The 22803-nt window shown below is 43.7% G+C and overlaps 1 protein-coding gene across 4 annotated transcripts in view; it reads left to right on the top strand.

Annotated features, from left to right (window-relative positions):
• The window catches only part of POLA1 (DNA polymerase alpha 1, catalytic subunit), a 304165-nt gene extending 283357 nt beyond the window's left edge, over positions 1–20808 (top strand). For 2 of the 4 annotated variants that reach the window (XM_027096726.1, XM_027096723.1), the window contains one exon: positions 19698–20808. In XM_027096726.1, coding sequence (XP_026952527.1) covers positions 19698–19843 — 146 coding nt within the window. In that variant the 3' untranslated portion in view covers positions 19844–20808. Of the gene's footprint in view, positions 1–6966; positions 7084–19697 lie in introns of those variants that run through there. The other 2 variants (XM_027096725.1, XM_027096724.1) reach the window with 2 other exon arrangements.
• The last annotated feature ends 1995 nt before the right edge of the window (positions 20809–22803 follow it).

Below are 22803 nucleotides of genomic sequence, written 5' to 3'. Positions count from 1 at the left end.
TTAATGTTAATAAGAAAGTACATACACTACTTACCATAAATAGGTTCTTTAAATATTTTGATAAATGTATTTCAGTGTAATTGCGTTCCTTTGTAATCCTATGTGTTTTATTAAACCTATTTGAAAACATTCTGAGGAGGGGTTCATGGGCTTTATTTAGTAGACTGCCAAAGAGGTCCTTGGTATGAAAGTACTTAAGAAGCCTTGCCCTAGAGAGTTACACAGCCAAAAAAGCATCACTAGGCCATTTTGGGGAAGTGATCTGGCCCAAAAGCAAGCTGAAATTGGGATGTGTTCCAAGAAAGCAAGTTCCAGCACCGCTGTTGTCAGCCTCTATATGGACCGCTGCCATTCCAGGTCCTCACGGGAAACAGGGTTCAACAGTTTTCAAGAAAGAGGTCAGCATCCTGAATTTGAGAAACTTTACAAAAGTTTCCTTTAAAAGTTCCCATAATTCACGTGATCAACTTCAGCCTTCTCAGCAAACTCGGCTACCCTAAGAGTTCCAGACAGCCAAGGGTTTCCTGCCACTGTGACACATTAATAAAGCTTCCCAAAATTCCTGGACAGGCACAGACAGGGGCAAAAATGATTGCTTCTGAGAAGGGGCCTGGGGTGGATGGGAGACTTTTTGTTGGTTGGTTGGTTCTTGAATCTCGTCCGTTAAAAATGCACATAATTTCTCATATCAAAAATTCAGTTTGGCTGCTTACCAAAAGCAGTCCCTTTTCCCATAGCGTTCCCCTTCCCCAGACGTCAAAAGCAGCCACTCGTAACTCATCCTGCTGCCGCTGCTAGTGTTTCCTCCTTATCTCTGAACAGCTGGCACAGAGTGCAGTATCTGGTCGCTTCCTACAGTGGACAGCTCCCACCCCCACCACACACGCCGCCTCCTGCTCCCTCCCCCACCCCACGCTCACAAGGCAGTTATCAGGATTCTGACAGCTCAGCAGTCAGTATTTATACATACCAGACCTTCTCCTGGTTATCTAAACCTGCTCTTAATCCAGTTCAAACATACCCGGTATTCTGGGCCGATGGCTGTCATGGCCTGATGCACAGCTGTTATCCTGGGGCGCTCCCCTTACCCTCATCTGGGCATCGCCTTCACTTAGCACTTATTTCAGAGTGCTCGTGTCCTACATTCTGGTAACTGCTCCTCTTTTGGGGGAGAGGTAGAGTAAGTATCTCTTCCAGTAGCTTCTGAGAAAGCGTCCATGGCAGATAAAGTGTTGAGACCTTGCTTGTCTTAAAATGTTCTTAATCTGCCCCATACCGAATCAATAGTTAGAGAATTCTAGGCTGGAACTCAGTTTCCTTCACAATTTTGGAAACATTATTCTTCTGTCTTTTTTGAAAGCCTTTTAGATTCCTAATCCTTTCTATGTGACCTTCTTAAATCGCTGGTTCCTGTTTAGAAACTTGTAGCATCTCCCGTGCGCCTAGTCATGGCCACATTCACGATGGTGTGTCTTGGTCTCGAGCAGTTTTCACTCCTGCTGCTGGGCACTTTCCATCTGAAAAGGCAAGCCCTCCAGTTCTGGGAAATTTTCTTGAATTTCTTCTTTGATTACCTCCTCATCGTTTCCAGTTAAGTTTTTTCTTTCTGCTATTACGCTTTCAATTTCTAAGAACTTTTCCTTCTTCCCCAAGTGTTCTTGTTTCACGGATGAAATATGTCAGTAACTGGAGTGTTTTTTCTCGTGGGCTGGTCGATTCCCCAGAGTAGACTTTTCCAGTCTCCTACGTTGGGCAGGGGTGGGAGGGGAGGGATGAGGCTGGCTGCCAGCATCTGGGAGGAAAGGGAACTCAGGGTCTCAACATCCAGTATAGGCCCATTGTCCCCTTCATTTCAGAGACCCTCACTAGAGAATAAGCCTTCTGCCAGAATGAAGGTGGATATCTGGGGCCTGTTTCTGAAACCTACTTCAGCCAATTTTCTAAGGGCACCCTTCAACTGTTCTTCTAGAGATAATCTTGGGACACCAGTTCACAAGCCCTTGGGAGTTCTGTGGAATGAACCAGGTTCCTTTTCAACTCTCCCTACTGCCTGCCTAGAATTCTGCCTTCCAAGATCTGTTAAGTAAATTGCCTCTTGTGCTTCTGTTTTCTGACTTTTGCTTTCGGCACCTCCATTCCTGTTTTCCTCTTCCTTGGAGTTGATTATGCCTATAAAAAAATCCCTTACTGTAATTTTAGTGGAGATTTAGGAGTTCATGGAGCTAAATCTATGTATTTAGTGTGCCACCTTTAACCAGAAATTTGGGAGTTTTCATTGCATGCTTTTTTGTGCAGTTTGAATTTTGTCCATATTTATGTTCTAAGAATTCAAAATATAAATATTTGGGAAATTCCCTGGTGGTCCAGTGGATAGGATTCTGTGTTGTCACTGCTGTGGCCCGCATTCAGTCCCTGGTCGGGGAACTAAGAACCCACAAGCCGCGTGGCACGGCCATAGATAGATAGATATAGATAGATATATAGATATAGATAGATACATATTTGTAAACAAAGCTTCCTTCTTTGTTCTTTATTACAGTTAAGAAAGATATTTCCACTTAAATCTGTACTACCATTTGAACATTCACGAAATCCAAAGGCCTCAAAATATGGAATAGAGGAGGTTGGCAGAGGTCTTTGTGCGCCCTCTTGGCTCATATTCCACGTGGGTCAGATACGATGGGAAGTAGTTCTTTCTGCGTCTTCTTTCCTTTTTGATTAGATTTTAGATGAGACCCATAATTCAAAGTATAGTATAGTACTAAGTATGCAAATAGCAACAATAATAGTTAACATTTATTGAATACACTGAGCCCCAGATACTGTGGTAAGCGTGTTCTGTGTTTTAACTTAATTCCCGGAACAAACTTATGAAGTAGGCACTACTGTTATCCCTATGTTACAGATGAGAAGATGGAAGTACAAAGATGTTAAGAAACCTGCTCAAGGTAACATAGCAAGTTGATGGCAGAGTCAGGATTCAAACCCAAACAGTCTAGCTGTAGAGCACATTTTAAACTTACCTACTTATGTGCACAATACTAATGGTTTGTAAATCATGTGAATAACTAAAAGTACTGTCCCCAACTTTGTTGCACATGTTCCCAAACTTCCTTAATGGACCAATTGCCATAACTTCACCAACTTATAGCTCTTTTTTCCACATAAAACTTGCCAAAATGTCACTAGACTAAGGGAAAAAATTCTTCACTATCTACCTCAAATAAAATATTATTAGCAGAGAACTGGTTGGTATTAAGATAATTGCATAAAACTTGATTTTCATTGCATGAAAAGGATGTAAATTGGCCACTTACCCTAAAATAGTACTAGAGAATGCAAGTGATAAAACATGTCAGTATTCCTCTTTTTCCCTTTATTAATAATTGAGGGATACTTTAAAAATCATAAAAGATTACATAAGAGCTTTAGAAGAATTCAGATTTTCTTTACTAGCCAGTCGTGTTCATTTTTATAAAACTGACATCACTGTTAAACCATTTTTACCTCAGGTTAAAATTTGACTGACCTTTTCTGTTACTGAGTCATACCAGGTCACTGAAACCTAAAATAAGTATGTTCTAAGCATTGGGCAACCATCATAACCTATTTAGAGCCAAGATCCACTCAAGACACGTTGACTTCTTGTATGTCACCACCGAGATGGCCAACACGTGCATCAGTAATGGCCCCATGTTCTCATTAGCTCTCCAAGAAGGGAAGGATGCCAGGAAGATGTGCAGAAGTAAATTCAATGGACTCTCTTTGGTCCAGAGTTATGGCTGTTGTTCTATATGTCAGCCTGTTTGTTGCTAACATTTTTTTTTTTCTGCAATAACCTATTTTGCGATTTGACTTGACCCATGGTTCATCTGAATCCAGGCAATTACACTTATAGTAAAGGTTCTGCTGTCCAGTTTTTCTCCATCCTGAGGAATGTCAGGAGGCGAGTATTCTGCATCTAAAGGGAACATGAAAAATAAAAAAGGAAACACCTGGAGAGTGCTTTCACTCACATTAATCTGCTGCTCTTAGTGATGAGGCTCTGCTCTGCACGTGGCCTCAGAGCAGGAATTAAGAGTCAGACTGAGTGATGCTGCCTTGGTGTTCAGGTAGAAAGGCCTCATTGGCAAGGATAATAAAATGTACTGACTTCAATTACAAGGGGAATTTTGCCCGTTGAGTTTGAGTTGGGGAAATGACCTACAAATCACTAATATCCACGCATTGTGGAAGAGATTTGGACCCTGTATTTTCCCATATTTCCCCCTTATTAGATGGTAATTTTCCTTGAGGGATTTGGGTTTCTCGAGGTATGCATTGATAGGGAGATGGAAAGAGAGAGTAATGAATTAAAATCATTTTATGGTAAGTGTCTGTGCCTTTTCAACTATACGCTTCTCTTTGTAGAACTCTAAGTCAGGAAAATCATTCAGGTGAAGACTATGCATTTTGATGTTAACAGATTCCACTCTTATAGACAGACAACCAGTTAACAACATGAAATGAGACAGTGATGGTTTTCGAAATGAAATAATGTTTGATGTAACCTCGGGTTTCTCTCTGAACTTTGGCCACATTGTTAGAAAAGCTAGGAGGAGGGGAGCAGCTCTGTCAAGCACAGAATTACACACGTGGAAAAAAAATTAATCTAACTACTAAGGGAGAAGCCTATGTTCTCTTGCATGATATTTAGCAGCAAGAGCAAGGAGAGGGCTGTTTCTTTCTTTGTGTAATGTGCAGTAGTTACAATAAACACAAGATTTCCAAATCTCAGAGGACTCTCTTGACAGTTGCTTGATAACAGCTTTTTTCATTCCATAGTTTTGACAGTTTGTGTGTGTTGCCATATCTAGTGTAAACTAAAACATCACTGTCATTCTGGTTTTCTTTTGTATGTGGCTTCTTTTTTTTTTTTCCATCTTTAGGATAATGAAAAAGATGGGCTTTTCACTTGTAGACTAGAGTAAGGCAAGTTGTGTGTGGAGATTAGCGTGTGTTTGTGAGTTCTGAAAGATTCGAGTTGACAGCAGAACACTGCTTTAAATAATTTTTTTTCTCCCGATTGCTTCAGTAAAAGTGTAAGTGGGATGTGTAAGTTTTCTCTTAATCTTTTGTTAAATAGCAAATCTTAAGCATCTGTGTGGGTACCTATATTTATCTGTGGTTGTTGAAAGTGAATGAATACAATAAATATCTGCAGCGCTCCTGGCTGTGCAGCCTTTGAGAAATGGAAAGCATTCTGTTCCTTGTCGTCTGAGAGGGCCTTGCCCTGCTCCTCCTTGGTACTTTCAGTCCCCGCGTATGCTTCCCATCAGCTGGTGGATCCCCCATCCCACCTGCTTCTGCCAAGTTCATAGCTAAATGAAGTCATCAGTTTGTTTTAGAAACAACAGGGTTTCAGTTGTTGTTTGTTTATCTGATCTTCGTTTTTCTGGAGGAACTCTAGAAATTAAACTGCATCAGCACCATTTGCAAGGCTGCAGGAGAGACAGCAGACCAGGAGCACATGCCAGGGTCATGATGGTCTTTACTCATCAGATGCAAACTCTCAGATTCTTCAGATTCAGGAAGGGGTCCCATACCTGGGATACCTTCCCCCCTCCAGCCCTGATAACCTTTTATGTGTAGAAACCTCGTGAGGTTATTTTGCCATCAAACCAAATTTTGCTGTAGCATAGCAAAGCTCCCGATGCCGTCACCTGGCATGTTACAGACAAATTCCAATTACTTTTCTACTTCGAGCTATTGTTAAACACTACAAGCTAGCTGACAGTAAAATTATAAATACAGGTGTTGTCACACTACACTATAATCAGAATTTTAATTTGAATTTTCATTTGTAAAGCCTTTTTTTCCCACATGAAAATGGGAATAGAATTAGTTTTATTGACAGTAAAAAGACATTTTGAAAGCTTCCCAAATCATTACCTGTATTTAGCAGGAGGCAAAATTGTGTATGTCCATGTAAAAAGAAGAGTTTTATTATCACATATTTACTCATTGTATTTGGTGGTAAATAAAACGGGGAAGACATGTTTGACAAATGATTGATGGAACTCACTAGGTTTTTGCCTCATCGGAACAATAGACAGACATAAATATATATTTTGCTTTTGTTTTGTTCTGCTATTCCTAATGCAGACCTGCAGACAAAATCTTCTTCCAGCAAATTAAGTACAGCCTGTTGGGAGTCTGCATGCCATGCTCAACTTTTTATTTGGCAATTTTCTCTTCCCCATATTCATCATCTGTGGTGCTCTTTTTTCCCCCTTTGCGTGGTGGTTGGAGTGGGTTCCCCCTTCTCAAGTCCCTTTTTTTTTTCCTCAAGGCATTTAGTGTCGTGTCTGCCAGATTTCAGTGATGAGCAGCGAATTGCTTTTAAAGTGGGCATTATGCCAGTTCAGCAGCACAATGGAAAACCAATCTTCCACCATTCTACTTCTGATGCTGTTATTGTAGCGTTTTAGATAACTGCTGCCACAAAAAAAGAACAAGAAAGGAAAAAAAAGATGTGCTCAATTGCTACCAGTTAGTCAAGTTAAATCCAGAGTAGCATTAAAATTACTCTGAAAACTGTTTGTCAGAGGTCATGTGCCGTCTGTGGCTGCCGTGCATAGGATAGATGTTCTGTTCTGGTGGGGTTTTTCCCTTTATTATTACTGTGACTGACCAGCTCTCTAAATAGCCCTTCACTACCTGTTTACTTATTGTCTTCACCTCCCTGTTGAAAAAAAATGTGTCAAACAGAAATGCTGAAAAGTTTCTTTAAAGTGCTGGAAATAGCAGGAGAGTGAGTTGTTCGGGGTGCTAGAGTTTGTACAGTGTGAAAGCAAAAAAAAAAAAAAAAAGTGGGGGGAGAGCAAGAACATAATTCTCTGGTTTCTATAGCAAGATTACTGTTTTCTTCTTTTTATCTTCACTTTTCAACCACTGGGTTCACTGTTCTACTTTTTTTCTTAATAGCACAAATGGAATTTATCCTCTCTCCATCTCGAGTCCCTCCCCCCCTCCACTGGCTTTGCTTGTGAATGAAAGGGACTCCCACTATGACTACAGGACAGATGGCAGCTGTATATGTTGTATTTGATGTATTTTGAAGTGAACCATATTTTTAAATTCAAGGCCAACGGATGGGCTATTTTGAGGGTGGCAGTAACACTATACTTAAAGCCTGCTCCACTTCCACAGAATTTATTTAGACTTTTAAAATTGCATAAATAAATAACCTATAATCTGTGCTCAAAATAATTGAGTTGTGATCTATTAGATGTATTGCAAAAATAATAAAAGCAACTCAGGTTTCTGGACTGCCTTTCTTCTAAAGAATGTATGTTTATTTACCTTTATACTATCTCTAATGGATTTTTCTCTCCATATCTATTATATCATCAGACTCTAAGCCTTATGCAGGCAGGCATTTTTAAAATTTATTATTTTGTTTGTTATATTCCACATAAGAGTAAAATCATATGGTCTTTCTCCACCTGACTTATTTCACTTAGCATAATACCCTCAAGATCCATCCATGTTGTTGCAAATGGCAAGATTTTGCCTTTTTTATGGCTGAGTAGTATTCCATTGTATATATATATACACCACATCTTCTTTCTCCATTCATCCATTGATGGTTGTTTCCTTGTCTTTCTTGGCTATTGTAAATAATGCTGTGATGAACATAGGGGTGCATATATCTTTTTGTATTCTTTTCGTATTCTTTGGGTAAATAGAAGTGAGATAGCTGGATCATATGGTACTTCTATTGTTAATTTTTTGAGGAATCTCCATACTGTCTTCCATGGTGGCTAAGGCAGGCTTTTTTTTTTTTTTTTTTTTTTTTTTTTTTGTGGTATGCGGGCCTCTCACTGTTGTGGCCTCTCTTGTTGCGGAGCACAGGCTCCGGACGCTCAGGCTCAGCGGCCATGGTTCACAGGCCCAGCCGCTCCGCGGCATGTGGGATCTTCCCGGACCGGGGCACGAACCCGTGTCCCCTGCATCGGCAGGCGGACTCTCAACCACTGCGCCACCAGGGAAGCCCAAAGGCAGGCATTTTTGTCCGTCTTGTTCATTCCTGTATCCCCAGGGCTTAGAACAGTTATCTGGCACATAGTAGGCACTCGATAAATATTTATTGAATGAGTTAATAATCCACGTTTCTCCTGTGGGTTCATAGAATTGTAGTGTATTTATTTATTCATATTTTTTAAAATCCAGCTAGAATGTCAAACGGTGCTCCTGAAGTATAGCAGTCATACTGATTTAGTCTTTGATTCCTTCCTTCACCCCTACCCCATCCCAAATTGTGCTTGACACCCTGTGGGTACTCAATAAATATTTGTTGAATGAACAAGTGGAGAGGCCCAAACACGGGTAATTTGCCAGTGGGGGATGTCGTCATTTGGTTGTAGAGATGAAGGTAGACGAACGCTCCACCTGTCAAGAGTCTCCGAGTTCTCAGCTTTATGTTAGTCCAGAGTTCTTTACCTGGTATCATGGTTTTCTGGGCTTGTAGTCAAGCATGTTTCAGATTCATATTTTCCCCAGTTTCTAGTTTAACATTTAATGTTAGCTAAAGCATTCAAGAAAAGGCCCTGATAATGATGCGGTCAGTATTCGTAAGCAGCCCATCCGCTAGTGCCATCTAAATGAAGACATTGCATGCTCTCCGGTGTGAGTGGTCCTGTCTTAACGTGGGAAGGAGGCTGCCCCGCATAGTGAGATGCATCCGTGCTAGCAGTTACATCTCCCTCTGCACCATTTACCTTTTCTGTGGAATTGTGGTTTAGGTATTCTGTCATTCCGTCACATCCTCCGCTACCTGCCTCCCTGGAACTCCCCGCTTCCATCTGCAAAGTGAGGGAAATGAGGGCCTAGAGGCTGCTTAACAAGGTCAGAGGGTTCAGAGAATTCAGTGACTTAATCACAAACTGTACCGTGTAAGAGACTCACCGCTCTCCCTTTTAATCATTGAGTCTTAAATGTGACATAGTTTTAAATGGATAGCAACAATTTGCAAATCAGTCAGACCCATTTTGTAATTAGCTTTGGACTAAGCATTAAAAAGTATACATTGAGAAAAAAAAAAAAAAAAAAAAAAAAAGTATACATTGAGGATTGTGATAGTAAAAATGCAGAGCAGTGTGTGTATTGTTTGTTGACATGGAGGTAGTGAGTGTCTCTAACTACTAACAGATTCTCTCAAAAGAATGCCTTGATAGAAGCCTTTTTTTTTAAGGAGCATATAAAAGGACTTTCTTAAGTTTTACCACAAAAAAGAACCTGAGAATGTGCAGTAGAACTTGTTAGTGGCTTTATTTGAGAAGCATCTGGAATGTGCAATAGAACTTCCCTGATGTGCTCGTTCCATCTTTTTTTCTCTAATCATTTGACCTTCATCCAAGAAGAACCAAAGAACACACTGAAATAAGAATTCATATTTTTATTAGAGCAGATTTTATTAGAGCAGATTTTAGATCTATAAAGTGAACCATTTGGCCTTACATGCCCTGGCATCAGCATTGTACCCCGGGGGGGGAAGATGAGCATGTTCGTTCTAGCATCCTGCATCAACATGGGCTAAAATTCCAAAGACTTTCAGTTGCCTGGGCCAAAGATGGGAAATCTTCCGTAAGAGTGCTGAGGAGAACTTGTGCATTTCTAAATCTCAATCATGCAGGCTGGGGGGTAGGAGAGTGCGAGTTACTCTTTGTGTCCCTCCACACTGAGTTTAGAGGAAAGAGCACGAGCCTTGCAAAAAGCTTCCTGGTCCAGTTTCCTCATGGGTATCGTGTCTCCTCTGTTTAACTTATGGCGTTGTTTTCATTGTAGCTGCTTAGCATCGCCATTGTGGCCATGGACAATTCAGAAACAAACGGGCATGGCTGTGTTCCACTAAAACTTTATTGATAGAAACAAGTGGCAGCCTGGGTTTGGCCTTCAGGCCATAGTTGGCTAACCCTTGCCCTATAATAATGAAAGGTATAAAACATAAAATACCAAAATTTTTTTGACTGCTTCTAGTAAAGAACCCCATTTGGGAGTCAGCCAGTATGGTCAGTGCTTGGCCACCCTTGTGAGGAAGAAGCCTAAAGGGACTCTGTCTTTCAAGAGAAAGGCTTCTGTAATTTTTAGGTCACACTCCCCAAATTCTTGCCAAATTCTATAGGGAGAATTTACATTCCATTCAGCTTGTGTTTGTCAGTAGCTTCACTTAGGCCACCTAGTCTCACAAGAGCCTTTAGCTTTTCTCTAAGAAAATGTTCCTTCCTTAAGACACTCAATTTCCTTAGAGCCTTGATGTAAGTTACGGTAGAGAAAGGATGCCCGTAATAAAATTGCTAAGTACGCTGGAGCACTGCCACTAGTTACCTCCCCAGGGCAACCCTAGAGTCTTTGATGGGGGAGAAGAGTTGATAGAGAGGGACAACGGCCATCTTGATGACCAACCAGTTAAGGTTTCAAGATATGTGGTCAGTTCTTTTTTTTTTTTTTTTTTTTTCTTCAGTATTTATTTATTTATTTGGCTGTGTCGGGTCTTAGTTGCAGCATATGGGATCTAGTTCCCTGACCCCAGGGATCGAACCCAGGCCCCCTGCATTGGGAGCATGGAGTCTTAGCCACTGGACCACCAGGGAAATCCCCTATGTGGTCAATTCTGTTGAAACTGGTAGAGAATCCTACTTAAAGAGTGTCACTGTCATATCCTGGAATGGAGTACACCACGGTCTTCAGGGTTCCAAGAGGCAGAATCATATTAGCTTAATGGAAGAACTTATCCCAGAGAAAGTACAGTATATCAGTTCATAGAATTTAAGAAGGTAGAGGTTGCTAATCCTGATACCCTGAAAACATTGGTATTTCAGACTTCATGGTTGGTTCTTTGAGTGGCTGGATTGCTTTAATATTTAGATTGTATCTGTTGAGTCAGAAATTCAAAACCACATCCATTTTACATAAACATAAAATCCAGAGCAGCCAAAAAAATCTACCTAATACAGAATTTACCTTCTTATATTTTCCTTGGATAACGAGTTTGATGGCATTTAACAGTCTGCCTTTGACTTTCTCTTTCGGCTTTTCCTCAGACTTCTTAAGGTCTTAGATTTCCACCCATTCCCTAGGCACGCCACGCTGAGTCAGTTAGCTTAGGCACTCCACACTGAGTGGCAGGTTGGCAAATAATATATTTATTCATGTTTTCCTGTACTCCCACCATTTGTCCAGGGCAGTGGCCCTCTCTGATAGGCCGATTCTAAGATGGCGCCCCAATGATCCCCGTATCACTCTTGTGCAGTAGCCCTCTTCCTTTGCGTGTGGGCTGGACCAAGTGACAAAAGGGATGGGATATCACTTCTGAGATTAAGTTACAAAAGAATCTGACTTCTCTCTTGAGCACGCACTCCGAGGGAAGCCAGCTGCCATGTCGTGAGCTTCCCTGTGGATAAGCTCGCATGATGAGATATTGAAGCCTCAGTCCAACAACCTGAGAGGAATATATAGTCATTTATTATATTATTATGTTGCCAGAGTACCTGTTTGATTTGGATTAATCAAAAATGTTCACTTTTCCTCCATAAAGAATGTAATTCTCACCATCTTGGGGTATGACATCTATAGATGCATGATACACAAGTTGGGAGGGAATGTTCACAACCCATGAACAAACATGGAACCCAGGAAAGGCCGAGAGCCCTTGGAATAATTGTAGCTGCATCCATCCCCAGTGTGCAGAAGGGAAAGGGTGTTGAAGGAGGCTTGCCTTAGTGCCAGGATCTAGGCAGGCACAGCCTCTTTTCTGTCCTCTGTCTAGAAAGTGGAAGTGGCCCTGAGCCCTGATCACAGCATAACTGTTAGCTCCATGTCCAACTATGGCCCAGTCATAGTTCTGTCCAGTTTACATGGATTAGAACTGTCCCTGACCCAGTAGCATGGGCCATGAGAACAGGAGGCTGGTGAGAAGGGAAGATACCCAGAGGATTAAGGAGCAACCAAGGCAAGGCCTATCGATGTTCTTTTGCCTTTATCCCTAAGAGGACAAGAGCTTAGCTGGTGACACAGCCTTGGGCCCAGACAGGGAGTGTGGAAGCCGTTCCCTTGGGTGCCCCTTGTGCCTATTTGCTACACCCTAAGGGCATTTTTCTTCTCCCACCTGCGGAAAGTGATCACTTAAACTGGACTGTAGCTTTTCCCACCTATCTGTCACCATCACTGTCGGTGACTAACATTTGTGGAGCATAACTTGACCCCAGAAACTGCCTGGGCACACTAACCCTTCAACCTACTCATTCCTTAAAGTGAATAAAAATAAGCAGGGGCTTGATGTCCACAGAGAAGAGCCCAGAAATGAGTCCAGAATTTCCAATTCCAAAGCCATTGCCAACTCCCAATCTATACTTACTGCATTTACTACATATCCATTTTCTTTTCCTCCCTCGTCTGCCCTTCCCTCCCAAAAAAGAGTGTGCCGGCCCACACCCACACCCTGTTAACTTCCCAGGGTAAATAATTTCCAGGTCCTGTGAGTAGTACATGTAACCAGATAGCACCCAGGTTTAGAAACCATGTAAGTAGAGATTAAGATAATTAAACATCAAGGTTAGAAATGGTGGGACTTCCCTGGTGGCGCAGTGGTTAAGAATCTGCCTGCCAATGCAGGGGACACAGGTTCGAGCCCTGGTCCAGGAAGATCCCACACGTCACAGAGCAACTAAGCCCGTGCACCACAACAACTGAGCCCGCGTGCCACAACTACTGAAGCCCGCGCACCTAGAGCCCGTGTTCTGCAACAAGAGAAGCCACCGCAATGAGAAACCCGTACACCGCAACGAAGAGTAGCCCTTGCTCACGGCAACTAGAGAAAGCCCGCGCAGCAACAAAGACCCAACGCAGCCAAAAATAAAGAAAAAGATAAGAAATGGTATGTGAAGAATAAAGATACTCTGTACACTTCTTGGATACTGTTGCTGACACAAGCCTTTGAAAGCCTGGAGTCTTCAGGAAGAGTGGTACAGGTGGAAAATGTTATTTCAACACTCTAAGGCTGTGAGGTCATTGAAATCAGACATACCTGAAGATTGTGTACTTCTGGTCCTCAGTGGGGGCGGGGGGATGGGTGTAAACAGCAGAATATGGGAATCTTTAAAACTCGAAACACATTTCTCACCCTCCCTTTCCCCACAAGGACCTATGAGAATGGAGTTGGGTGGTGAACGCTGGATGGATGTATTGAAAAACAAACTTCGCAGTTGGTTCTACTTTCCCACCTCCCAACCCAACTGCCCTCCCACCCCCACCCCAATTACTGCTGACCTGCAGCTAATCATCTTTGCTCTTGACTGTCATGGAACATTGATTAGGTATTAAGATACTTGGAATATTTCCATTTTCTGATGACTTCATGTGTATTAAAAAATAGCACTGGACTTTCCTCGTGGCGCGGTGGTTAAGAATCCGCCTGCCAATGCAGGGGTCACGGGTTCGGGCCCTGGTCCAGGAAGATCCCACATGCCGCAGAGCAGCTAAGCCCGTGCGCCACAAGTACTGAAGCCTGTGCACCTAGAGCCCGTGCTCCGCAACAAGAAAAGCCACCGGAGTGAGAAGCCCACACATCGCAATGAAGAGTAGCCCCCTCTCGCTGCAGCTAGAGAAAGCCCGTGTGTAGCAACGAAGACCCAACGCAGCCAAAAATAAAACATAAATAAATAAAATAAATTTATTTAAAACAATTTTTTTAATAGCACATCAAATCTACTGTAGCTGCCATCTATCCCATTGGCTTTGATGAAATAACAAGCTCATAGAATAGAGGGCCATGAAGGGTGTTTGCATTAGCAGCCATAACTGGGAGGGTTTGGGGAGAAACTGACGTGTTTTCTCCTGGGGCAGTAACTCAGAACTCTAGGTCTTTGGTAGAGTTTATCCTTAATAAAACTTAGTTTCATATTGGAAACCGCTTGTTGAAGGTCAACAATTTATCGCTACTTTTTCTGCCCGAATGCAGTATAGAACCATTTGAAGAATAAAATTTTGCTCGATATATCCAGAAGAGTTCCTATAGTTCTGATAGCTAACGGTGTACAATACTCTTGTATGCCACGATGATGGCTCTTTTTAAACATTAGGGTAGTTTTTTAAAAAGGCAATAAAGTCATTGTAATTCATAGAACATGCTGTAATACAGAGATACATGTAAAATACAATCTGTGTACCTGATTGCAGGTAACAGAGTTAAATGTGCCAGTAATTTCAAACGCAGTTTGATATTTCCTATAATAAAACATAATGCAAAAAAATTAAATATCCAATATCAGTGGATTCTAAATGGGTTTGATATTTCTTTTTGTCCTTTCCCATGAAGAGTAATTTATTTCCCTTTTTAAAGTGTGGGCAGAATGATTACTAGCGCACTGTAATGTAATTGTGTTGCATTGATAAAATAAAAATTGTCCTTTATCTGTGTCCTGATAATGTTCAATTTACAGGCTGGCTTCTCTGCCACCTCTTCAGTGCTTTGAGTATTCCAGCTCTCCTCCCTTCCTGCTCTGAGAGCGCACAGAACTGTTTGAAATCCACTGGTACAATTGTCAAATCAATTATTCATTCTCTGCAATTATGCTCGCACAAAGAACATTTTGCTGGTCTGAATGATGATTAAATTAACAGCTATTCCAGCTGCCTGATAACATCTAATAGAATATTCATAAGCCCAAAATGGAATGAATTATCTCCATTAACTTCATCATGCTCACTTAATTACATGCTTGTTATTGTATTTACACCTTGTTAGATACCGCTGAAGCTGATCCAGTGGCTGGCCGGGAATTGGAAGCGTCTGTCATGGGGCAGTTGGAGCGCGTTTTGTAGGAAATGCTATTTATTTTAAATGCTCCACCTGCTGGGAGCCGAGGTTAGTCAGCAGCACTGAGATGAATTGGGAAACGGGGTGTAAAAAGAAATAATGTGCTTCTGACAGGCTCCGTGGCTTTTAAGTTGCTCTCATTCAGCCACTTCACAAAAAATTATTTTATTCCATCTCTCAGTGATGATGACATGATTGCTTTTGGGTAATCATTTACCATTCTGATTTTATTTTTTGAAGTAAATTGTCTGAAGTAATAGGTTCTTGGAATTACAGCGTGGCTTGCTTTTTTCTTAGAACTTTATTTAAGCTTGTCTTCCAGCATTTAACCCGAGTCCCCTCTTTCGTTTGATCTTCTAACTTTATTTATACAACAGTGCTTAATGATCCTACACAATGTGTTTTTTTCCCTCTCTGTACCCCCCCAAAAAGAAAAATTCTGTCCAGTGTGGTTGACAGTACTTTTTGTAACCTCAGCAAGAGGGCTGCATGGGCAATTTTCTTCCGACATGACAAATACAAACACCCAAAACCCAATCCTGATAGAGTCACTTCATCCAGTTGAAAGGAAATTTTTGATCTCTTTCAAGGTGACTCTTTCTCCACTGAAACATGGTAAGGGGCACGACTCTCCCCTTCTGTTTTTCACTCTAGATGTGGCATTCTTTATGCCGGCTCACCCTGTCTGCTCCCCTCTTCCATGGCACTCTGCTCTTCCCAAACTTCCAAGCACCAGCCCTTCATGGTGGTGGCACCCGGCAGCGCCTCCCTTCGCTTGGAGAGGGAAGGGCGCTGTTCGCCACCACCAGGCCGCAGAAAGCCTCTGTTTATTGAACGTGAACCAGACCAGTGACGGAGAGAATTATAATCACACTTCTAAATACTTGTCAGATCAGCCCAGTAGAGCACTCGAGCTAAACCATGGATATTTTATTCTGTTGGAAGGCTGTATTGTGGTATCAACAGAAAAGAAGAGAAAAAAAATGGAAGATAATTATTTATCAGTAGGACTGGAGCTGGATAGTGGACTAACAGAAAGACTCTTCAGCCCTTAGAAATATTTTAACATCTAAGACGTGATTTAACAGGTGACAGTGGTCCTCTAGGCATTGGTTAGTTGATGAATGCATCGTATGCTGTGTGTGCCTGGCACTGTGCCTTGTAAATTTTTTTCTAAATAAGAATTCAATGGGAGATGGATGTTTTTTCTTTCTTATTTTGATGGAGAAATGTTTAATACTTGTCATTTGATTTGGGGCCCTAAATGTGTTTGTCTTTGAAACAGGGATGTCACTTGAGATCTTTCAGATCCCGTGCATTGTCCAGACTCGGTTATTGATTGATATTCAGGAGAAAGACAGCCAGGCTAGAGGCTCCAACAGCTCTCTATGGGTCGGATGGTTTTAAATTGTAAAGAGGTTTTCTTTCAAAATTCCCAAAGCTTCCTGCGTTCCACACCTTATAGCAAAGCTCACGTTGCATTGAGGGAGGGAGGCTACGGATTAGAAAAGGTGGGAAATCAGAGAACGGTATGGTGGGAAGCCATGCAATTAAAACACTGACTGAAATTATTACCTGATTTCATAATTGACAGAATATTTAATTCAGATATAGTAAATTGACACACCTCTACACAGAGACAATTATGACTGACTGTATAACACCTGACAGAATCAATTATAACTGACTGTTGTTTGATACCTTTGCACGGAAATAAATGAAACAGACATTCAGAACAGAGACGGCTGCTGCCTGTGTGCCTAAGCCTGCCTTAATTAAAATAAAATAACCAGTAGGCGATGTTAAAATGTCTTTGCCTCGTGCTTTCTAGTTCAGTGTGTTTCGTTAAGTCCAAAAAGGGTTTTACAAAGAGTAAAGCTGAAAAGAGATTTTCAGTTTACTGACACGGAAATAAAATATCTGAAATAGAGATGGTTTCCTTAGATGAGAGAATACTCCACTTTTTAAAAAAATAGTTCTGACATCTTATTTGATCAGTTGACTTTTAAATGAAATATTTAAGACAAGTTCAACATGCAGATGACGGTCTAGTTCATCCCATGTAGAAAATACTGTAGCTTGCATGATTTTGAGGTTTTAGACTCTACTTAGTAGAAACCAACTTTTAAATTAGCAGTTCATTTTCTTGTCTGATAAAATATTGTGTGAATAGTTAATAGTCTAGTCTGACTCGGTTTTCATTGTTTTCATAGGGCTTGGGGACAGGATATTTTTGGTAATGAGTGTATAACCCTAAGGAATCATCATGTAGAAAGGACCAGGGTAAAAAAGCTGTAGATACATGTTCCTCAAATGTTGTTCCCAGGAAAAGTAGATTCGCTTTGCTGGTGTATTAAGATGAGTGCCTTCCAGTGTTACTTCAGTCCACTAGAGTATACTTCGCTGGTGTGCTCGTGTGTTCCTTCCCTGTCTTGAAGTTTGGATTTTTTTGTTGGTTGTTGAGACAGCAACAGCCATGGCCAGTGGCATCTCTGTGGGTGGGACGGGATGGCTGCACGTCTTCTCCGCCTCTTGCCTGATGTCCTCTTGAAATCTTTTAGCAGTTGTTGCTTCGGGTCAGGTGCTCGTGAGATGGCCTCTTCCCTGACTCCCAAAACTGGAACAGGGTGAAGGAATCAGGTTCTACCAGCTACATGAACTGGTTTCCACCATTTAACCCTGGGATTTTCCCTTGAGTTCTAAAGTGGCGGGTGGGTGTAGCATTAAGGGCAACAGAGTGACAGAAGCCTAACGTGGGTGGCCCAGGTGCCCAAAGCAGGGAGAGAAAAGCCACGAAGAAGGGGTGAGCCCTTTCCCCACCTCAGCTCCCACCCCCGATGTGGCCTGTGACAGCTCGTGCAGTTCTGTTTCCTAGAAGACCTTCCAAACATTATTGAGTCAATTCTCATTGGGGAAGCAAGTAGGAGCTTTTTTCTGCATCTCTAACCGGCGTGGAATGGTGCCTGGGCTGTATTGACCGGCTATGGGATATGCTGGCGGTCACAGTTGTCTTTCACGAGGAAGAGCACCAAGTGACGCTGGTTGTCATTCTAACTCCGCTGTGTAGCAGCGTAAATAGTCCCCTTTCTAACCAACCTGGTGGGAAAAGTCAATATCCCATCAGCAGAGGAGGTAAACACATCAGGAGCTGTGCCCTCTCTCTTCCTCCCCTGCTCCGTCTCACCACAGCTCTGTAAATGTCTCTCCCCGTCACACATGCATTTGTGTCATTCACATGCATGGGGCGCTGGCCTCGGGCCGCCACTGCTCAGGCCATTGTTGTGTATTCCCAGCCACTGCTCGGGCCATTGTTGTGTATTCCCAGACTCCGATAATTAGAACTCAAAGTGTCTCTCTCCTCGCTTAACGATGCGCCCCCTCTCTCTCTTCTCACCTCTTTCCACCCGTTTTGGGCATCTAAATCCTCTCTACAAAACTTTTTGTTGTTGTTTTTCGAAAGGCAATTGATGTAATTTAGAAAAGGTTGTGGAGAACAAACACGAATGTGTAGCTAAGGAACAAAAACCTGGAGACCAAGTTTTCATTTTCCAGGTGCTTTGTAGACTTCTCTGTTGCTCTGTTGTTTCCGAGGGGTTTTTTCTTTTGGTGATTGATATGCACTCCCTTCCGTGTTTCCTTCCCGATGCTTTCCTACCCCGGGGCGCGGGACAGCCTCGCTCCCCCCAGCCTCCTTGGCCCAGGCCAGCATCTGGGAGCCTGCCCGTCTCTTATCTGGGAGCAGTGACACGGGGTGCAGGGACAGTGAGGGGCACGGGGCACAGTGAGCCTTGCCGAGCGTGGGCTCAGGGTTTTGGCTACCTGGGTTTGCTGTTTCTGCATCCTAGATCTCCAGCTATGTGCCCTGGGGCAAGTGACTTAACCGCCCAGTTTCCTCAGCCGTCCGATGGGGAATTCTTTTTAGAAGGGCCTCTCCAAACACCTCACAGGGTTCCTGAGCAGCTTTGAACAAAAGCTGTATCATCTTAACCATTCTGGGCAGGGTTGGCAACCCCAGGGCTCACCCCCGTCCCCAAAAGACCAGACCTGGGTATCTCTGCCCAGTGCTCCTTCCAAAGAACCAAATGTAGAGGTCTCACACCCTGGGGAGGGAAAGGAAGGACCCTCTCTCTCCGGCTGAGAGTACCCTTCTCTAAGGCCAGGGATGAATGGGGTGGAAGGAGCAGAGGAAGGACGGCTGCACCCCTCAAGTTCACGGGCACACAGTGTGGACAAAGAAGAACAAAGCAATCTTGCCAATGGGCAGGTACTCTCCAGACAGCCTACCCCTCGCCTCTGAGCAGAGGAGATTCTGTGTAATAGAGGGACGCAGATGGAAGGGACTAGAAGAAACTAACTCGGCCCAGCTGATCTGGGGAGTTTGAGTTGGGAGGCTCTGCCTTCCTTTTGAGACAAACTAGTTCCTGCCACACCCGAACTTCGCATGCAGTTGTGTGCGTGCGCTGACAGTGCCGCGAACCCGGTGTCTGGGAGTGGAGTTCACCTCGCTTGCCGCTCACGGCCGTGCACCTGCAGTTCCCGTCAGTCGTCAGTCGAGGGTGGCTCTGTCCCCGGTGCGCTGAGTCAGCTAGGTACTGAGAAGTGGCGGGCAGGGGGAAAGAAGAAAGGCTTCTACAGAGGAATCTTGGGGTCCTTTCCCCACCCCCACCCCGGCATGGGACTGGCCCCAGGGGTAGACCAGCCACAGGACCGTGAGGACATCTGACCTGGAGGTGAGAACAGAATGCACAGCCCCTGCTTCTGGTACTTGAGCAATACTGAATGCTCTTTAAAAGAAGCTGCCTCTGAGACTTGTAATCCTTTTACTTTTATTTCTTTTTAGATAAGTTGAAGAAGCAGTTTTTTACTCCCAAAGTTCTTCAGGACTATAGAAAACTCAAGAACACAGCAGAGCAGTTCTTGTCCCAAAGTGGCTACTCCGAAGTGAATCTCAGCAAACTCTTTGCCGATTGTGCTGTGCGGTCCTGAGGGGTTCCCGGAAGTGGACGCTCGGGGGCGGTGGAAGGAAGACCCGCATCCTCGGCACCTGCACCGTGGCCCTGGCTGCTTCTCCTGCATCGCTTTTCCTTTGGGACTACATATCATGTTTGTGTGGATGTTGCTTGGGAGGGGGATTATTAAGGGCGAAGGAACTGCAAAAATATTTAATCTGCCAAGCACCAGAGAACAGCAAAACCGCCTTCCCCTGACAGTATACCTCGTGCTGTCGAAACACCACCTGGAGATGGCTGCGTCACATTTGCACTGGGGACTGGATTTCTAGGGGAGGGGTTGGTGAGGGAAGAGAAATTGAGAGTGGCTGGGATGCAAGTCGCCCCAAGCTTTGCCCCAGGACCTTCAGCAGAGGCGCCCCCAGAAAGAGGGGGGTTCGTGGAGCTTGGTCGGAGGGCTGACACTTTGCCTTTTCACGGGCCAGTTAAATCCAGTCTGAACCCAAGTGCTTCCCGGGCTGCGGGCTCCAGGAGTGGCTATCCTTTTCAGTCTTTCTGTCATATAGGTGGCCGAGGGGGGAGATTTAGAAGCCTTGCACTGACTAGATAGATTAAACAGAGCTTACTTGTGTATTGAATTTCTCCAAAGCCCACCATGCACGCGTACATGCACACTGGGCAGCCGTTTTACACTCACCTTCCTTTTTTATTTCCTCAAGTAGAAAATCTAGGTAAAGGTTTATACAAAAGGAAAGCACATGTTAAATAATTTCACATCCTATAGCATTTCATTAAAAATGTGTATAGGTTGCGGTGAGGATCATTGTGTTATATTCAGAAAAACTGGGGGGAGAGATGGTTAATCGGCCCTGGCGCTATTTTTCTCATTTCTTCAGAACGGTGCCTTTTTGCCAGAAGCCAAACGTATTTCAACGTATCAGTCTTTCCTTTCTTACGTTCTTGGTAAGATTATACTAACAAAACATATTACCCCTTGTACAACTATGCTATATTCTTAAAAAATATCTACCTATGGATTTTCATAAAAGAAACATATGCTGTGCTTTTCCTTTCACTTCGGAATAAAGCTTTCTAAAGGGAAATCAGTTGCAGTGACTCCTTATCAGGTGCGAAGACTGGACTGGAGAGGGCGGCCAGGAGTAAGGGATGACTGGAGACCATCCCATTCCCAAACCTCAGCCCGCTCAGGTCTCCACTCAGAGATCCTCGGTGTGATGTATGTTCCAGTGTTCTGAGTGGCATTTCCATGCACTTTGTGTCCTTTAAGAGATGAAGTATGGCTTCTCATGTGCTTTGCTGACTTGGACAGCTAAAGAGAGCTAAGCCGAGAGCCCAGTGCTGTCTCCTTTTGGAAAGCAAGGCTGATGGCTCCTGGGAGAAAGGTCACCCGGCTTGGACCCTAGTAAAGGCTTACTTGTTAAGCAGTGGAGGTGACGCTGCCCTGTATCTTGCTTTGCCTTCTCTTTTCTTTCCCTCACCCTCTCCTCATTTCTCCTCTGTCTCCTATACTCAGGTTCTAAGTAGAAACACTGGGTTAATGGCCGTGTCGGTTAATTAATTAATGCCTTGGCACCGCAGGCTCTGCAACCTATCAGAAGTTGCAGCACCCAGGCTGCTCTGGGAAGCTAAGGATTAGGTGGTTTTTCCTTGCTGTTACCGTAGAGGGTTATAGAGACGGTTCTCTAATGTATGCTTCCTGAGCCCACACTCCCACTTTGCTTTCCGAAGAGAAGGCGCGTTTTCCTTGATTTCTGGGACCTGGGGTGATTATGGTAAATACAGATAGAGGGTTATCTTCAACTTGCTCATCAAGAAACTCCAGGAGGGGCTTCCCTGGTGGCGCAGTGGTTGAGAGTCCGCCTGCCGATGCAGGGGACACGGGTTCGTGCCCCGGTCCGGGAAGATCCCACATGCCGCGGAGCGGCTGGGCCCGTGAGCCATGGCCGCTGAGCCTGCGCGTCCGGAGCCTGTGCTCCGCAACGGGAGAGGCCACAACAGTGAGAGGCCCGCGTACCGCAAAAACAAAAAAAAAACCAAAAACAAATCACTAAAAAAAAAACTCCAGGAGACAGAAACAGGTTCTCACTGGTCTGCTTCTTGTCCCTGCATCTAGATTGTAATCACGGTGAGGGCAGCAACCATTTCTGTAGAAAGTCCATAGAAAGTCAGACATTTCTTAGTACAGTTCCCGAAGAGTTAACACAGTGGTTGATGGTTTTTAATTCAGATCAGTAACTCCAGGTTAGTTAAGAGGCTTTTCTGAGAGGCACCTAAGGATTCCAGGAGGCATGTGAGGCTTCCAGGATTTTATAGAAAGTTGAAACTGCAACTCTGTGAATTCCACTGGATCTCTCTGTTGGAAGATTGGAACATGGCATGGTCGCTTTTCCCTGAGAAAGGTTTCTACTCCCTGATTTGCATCGGTTGTCAGCGCATGGGTACAGAGATGCTACGCACTTCTTTGTCAAGGGGGAGCCTCCCCGTATGTCTCCACAGGCTCCCTGGCACGAGTGTTAAGCTCAGGTGATAAAAGTGAAACAGGCTGGGTTCACACTAGAGAGTGGCAGGGCCTGGTAAACCCAAGTGGCCATGTCCCGTCCAAAGGGGGCAGCAGCTACTCAGCAATTCTGGGAGGGACAGAGCCCAGGGTGGCCATACGATCTGGTTTTCAAGAGAAGCCAGGAATCCAGATATGCCACGAAGTGTCTTGATTTCTAAACCTTGGCATTCTAAATGCTGTGGGCCAGACTAAATAGGCTAAATTTCCTTTAGTGCCCTAAAGGAACCCATCTGAAAGGGGCATGTTTCCTGTTGAATTTAGGGTCTGCCTACAACAGGGAGCACGTCTATCTAGCAAGGGTCACAACCTGCTCTCAACTCTCCTTCATGTAAAGGGGAACAGGGGAGGCCACAAGTTGAAAATCGTCCAAGAGCTTGCTCAGTTAAGGTTTTAATTTGTCTAGGAAACAGACGGGG

Source organism: Aethalodelphis obliquidens, unplaced genomic scaffold (genome assembly GCF_003676395.1).
Source record: "Aethalodelphis obliquidens isolate GAN/ISIS:26980383/991018 unplaced genomic scaffold, ASM367639v1 scaffold107, whole genome shotgun sequence".
In the NCBI taxonomy this organism is placed as follows: Eukaryota; Metazoa; Chordata; class Mammalia; order Artiodactyla; family Delphinidae; genus Aethalodelphis; species Aethalodelphis obliquidens.
The sequence above is the reverse complement of the archived record's forward strand: the minus strand, read 5'-3'. Positions and strand labels throughout refer to the sequence as shown.